Source organism: Dipodomys ordii, unplaced genomic scaffold (genome assembly GCF_000151885.1).
Source record: "Dipodomys ordii isolate 6190 unplaced genomic scaffold, Dord_2.0 Scaffold165, whole genome shotgun sequence".
Lineage (NCBI taxonomy): Eukaryota > Metazoa > Chordata > Mammalia > Rodentia > Heteromyidae > Dipodomys > Dipodomys ordii.
This window is the reverse complement of record NW_012267381.1, coordinates 1,504,737-1,508,866: the sequence shown is the minus strand read 5'-3', so window position 1 is coordinate 1,508,866 and position 4,130 is coordinate 1,504,737. Positions and strand designations below refer to the sequence as shown.

At 40.2% G+C, this 4,130-nt stretch overlaps 1 protein-coding gene across 1 annotated transcript in view; it reads left to right on the top strand.

Moving 5' to 3' along the window:
* Efcab13 (EF-hand calcium binding domain 13) overlaps positions 1–4,130 on the top strand; it is a 132,092-nt gene that overhangs the window by 77,181 nt on the left and 50,781 nt on the right. Inside the window, exons 34-35 of the mRNA XM_013033241.1 lie at positions 495–638; positions 2,230–2,373. Of these exons, the coding sequence (XP_012888695.1) occupies positions 495–638; positions 2,230–2,373 (288 nt within the window). The remainder of the gene's footprint in view (positions 1–494; positions 639–2,229; positions 2,374–4,130) is intronic.

Below are 4,130 nucleotides of genomic sequence, written 5' to 3'. Positions count from 1 at the left end.
GGCTCAGATCTGAGGATTGTGGTTCAAATCCAGCAGGGGCAGGAAAGTCTATGATACTCTTATCTCTATTAAAGCACCAGAAAAATGGAAATGGCTCTGTAGCTGAAGTGGTAGAGCTCTAGCCTTGAGCTGAAGAGCTGAGGAACAGCGTTCAGGTTCAGAGTTCAAGCCCTATGACCAACAAAAACAAAAACAAAAAACCCCAAAGAACAAAAAAACAAAACACCTTTAATTTTCAATTATTAGCCAAGATATATTCTTCCTGTTTGCCTTAAAATTGATCTTCTATTATATATGCAACTGTGAAAGTATACATACATTCATACACATACTCATATATAATTTATTTATGTACACCAAGAAAATACTGAATGTAAATTGCATCATGCTGTATCAGTTTTTAAAAGTGTCAAGTATTTATACTAATTTTTGAATGATAGCTTAAATTTGTGATTTCGAATTTGTATCTAAACCAATATTATTTCTTTTGATAGATGTACAGGAACTTTCAAAGGCCTTGAACAAAGTCAGTACTGGAAAAGTGGATGTAGGTGATGTTCAACCTGTACGGAAGGGCCTGAAGACTCATGCTTCTGAGGGAGAAGTACAGAAGATAGTTTCTTCCATTTCTCTTGATAGTAAGCATTGTCTTTTGAGTCACTTATTGTACATAAATCTGTGTTTCTGAGTTTATTTTCACTTCTTGATTAGCAACTAGAATGAGTGTCCTTTGTGAAGCTGAGAAATTGTTATAGGTTATAGTCATATTGAGGTCCAGTTGAGGGATGATGGATGTCTGAATTGCCAACTTGATTGGTTTGAGAAACATGATATTAGATTGAAGGACATGACTAGGTGAGCCTGTGTAGGGATAATAGTTTTAACGTTAATATTTTAAATCCAATGATGTTTTTGTTGTCCATTGTGGAGCTTGAACTCTGGGCTTGGGTGCTGTCCCTGCCCTCTTCAGCAAGGAGAGTGCTCTATCACTTGAGCCACTGCACCACTTCTGGTTTTCTAGTGGTTTGTTGGAGATAAAAATTCCACAGATGTTCGTATTGGGCTGAATTTGAACCATGATCCTTAGATATCAGCCTCCGGAGTAGCTAGGTTTATAGGCATAAGACACTGGCATAGAACCCCAGTGAATTGTTCAAATTTTGAATAGAATATAGGAGGCCATAGAACTGTGGAAGGTAGGACCTAGTTGGAGATTATTGGTCCCTGGTACATATCCTTGGCTAGTATGTCTTGCCGGTTCGCTTCTTATTGCTACTCCATGCTAATGATTGTGTGCCTCGATTTAAAGACCAGAATGCTGGCAGAATATGGGTAGTTAGTGTGAAGCTCTTGAAGTTTTAGTTAGCAATGAGAGACTCTGTTGGGAGGTGGACTGTGGTTATTCATGTTGCATGCTGGGAAATAATTTATGGATACTTTGTGTTCTGAGACTTTGTTGAAGACTGGCTTTAAAGAGAATAGAGTGGGGCTGGGAAGGTGGCTCAGTGGTAGACTGCTTGCCTTGCATGCATGAGGCCCTGGGTTTGATTGGTCAGTACCACATTAGAAAAAGCAGGAAGTGGCACTGTGGCTCAAGTGGTAGTGTGCTAGCCTTGAGCTGAAGAGCTCAGGGATAGCGCCTTTGCCAAGCATTCAGGCCCTAGGACCTAAAAAAAAAAAAAAAAAGAGATAGAGTAGTCTTCTGGATGTCAGCAGCTCACTCCTGTAATCCTAGCTCCCCAGCAGGCTGAGATCTGAGGATTATGGTTCAAATCCAGCTCTGGTAGGAAAGTCTATGATACTCTTATCTCCGTTAAACCACCAGAAAAACGGAAGTGGCTCTGTAGCTGAAGTGGTAGAGTGCTAGCCTTGAGCTGAAGAGCTGAGTAACAGCCTTCAGGTCCAGAGTTCAACATCCATGACCTACATAAAACAACAAAAGAAAACCCCCCAAAACAAAAAGCCATTACTTTCCAATTATTATCCAAGATATATTCTTCCTGTTTACCTTATAATTGATCTTCTATTTTAAGCTATAGGGAAAGCATACATACATTCATACACATACACATATGTAATTTATTTATATACATCAAGAAAGTACTTAATGTAAATTGCATCATACTGTATCATCTTTAAATAATGTCAAGCATTTATACTAATTTTTGAATGATAGCTTAAATTTGTGATTTCGAATTTGTATCTAAACCAATATTATTTCTTTGATAGATGTACAGGAACTTTCAAAGTCCTTGAACAAAGTCAGTACTGGAAAAGTGGATGTAGCTGATGTTCAACCTGTACACAAAGGTCTAAAGACTTATGCTTCTGAGGGAGAAGTACAGAAGATAGTTTCTTCTATTTCTGTTGATAGTAAGTATTGTCTTTTGAGTCACTTATTGTGCTAATAACCATGTTTATTTTCACTTCTTGATTAGCAACTAGAATGAGTGTCCTTTGTGAAGCTGTGGATTTGTTATAGGTTATAGTCATATTGAGGTCCAGTTGAGGGATGATGGATGTCTGAATTGCCAACTTGATTGGTTTGAGAAACATGATATTAGATGGAGGCACATGACTAGGTGAGCCTGTGAAGGGATAATAGTTTAAACGTTAATATTTTAAATCCAATGATGTTTTTGTTGTCCATTGTGGAGCTTGAACTCTGGGCTTGGGTGCTGTCCCAGCCGTCTTCAGCAAGGGGAGTGCTCTACCACTTGAGCCACTGCACCACTTCTGGTTTTCTAGTGGTTTGTTGGAGAGAAGAGTTCCACAGATATTACTGCGTGAGCTGGATTTGACCCAGACCCTTAGATATCAGCCTCCTGAGTAGCTAGGTTTATAGGCATAATACAGTGGCATAGAGCCCCAGGTGAATTATTTAACCCATTGAAGCCTTCATATTTTGAATAGACTATAGGAGGCCATAGAACTGTGAAAGGTAGGACCTGGTTGGAGATTATTGGTCCCTGGGACATATCCTTGGCTACTAAGTCTTGCTGGTTCACTTCTTATTGCTGCTCCATGCTAATGATTGTGTGCCTCGATTTAAAGACCTGAATGCAGGCAGAATATGGGCAGTTAGGGTGAGGCTCTTGAAGTTTTAGTTAGCAATGAGGGACTCTGTTGGGAGGTGGACTGTGGTTATTCATGTTGCATGCTGGGAAATAATTTATGGATACTTTGTGTTCTGAGACTTTGTAGAAGACTGGCTTTAAAGAGAATAGACTGGGGCTCCGTGGTAGACTGCTTGCCTTGCATGCATGAGGCCCTGTGTTTGATTGGTCAGTACCACATAAGAAAAAGCTTGAAATGGCACTGTGGCTCAAGTGCCATTAAAGAGAATAGACTGGGGCTGGGAAGGTGGCTCAGTGGTAGACTGCTTGCCTTGCATGCATGAGGCCCTGGGTTTGATTGGTCAGGACCACATTAGAAAAAGCAGGAAGTGGCACTGTGGCTCAAGTGGAAGAGTCTAGCCTTGAGCTGTAGAGCTCAGGGATAGTGCCCAGGCCCAGCTTTCAGGCCTCAGGACCTACAAAAAAAGAAAGTGAGAGAGAGAGAGAGAGGAGAGAGAGAGAGTAGACTTCTGGATGTCAGCAGCTCACTCCTATAATCCTAGCTCCTCAGAGGGCTCAGATCAGAGGATTGTGGTTCAAATCCAGCAGGGGCAGGAAAGTCTATGATACTCTTATCTCTATTAAAGCACCAGAAAAATGGAATTGGCTCTGTACTTGAAGTGGTAGAGCTCTAGCCTTGAGCTGAAGAGCTGAGGAACAGCGTTCAGGTCCAGAGTTCAAGCCCTATGACCAAGAAAAACAAAACAAAACAAACCCCAAAGAAAAAAAATAACAAAAATCCTTTAATTTCCAATTTTTAGCCACAATATATTCTTTCTGTTTGCCCTGTAATTGATCTTCTATTTTATATGCAACAGTGAAAGTATACATACATTCATACACATACTCATATATAATTTATTTATATACATCAAGAAAGTACTTAATGTAAATTGTATCATGCTGTATCAGTTTTTTTTTTTTTATATCTGGTTGTGGAGCTTGAACTCTGGGCCTGGGCGCTGTCCCTCAGCTCTTCAGCTCAAGGCTAGCGCTCTACCACTTGAGCCACAG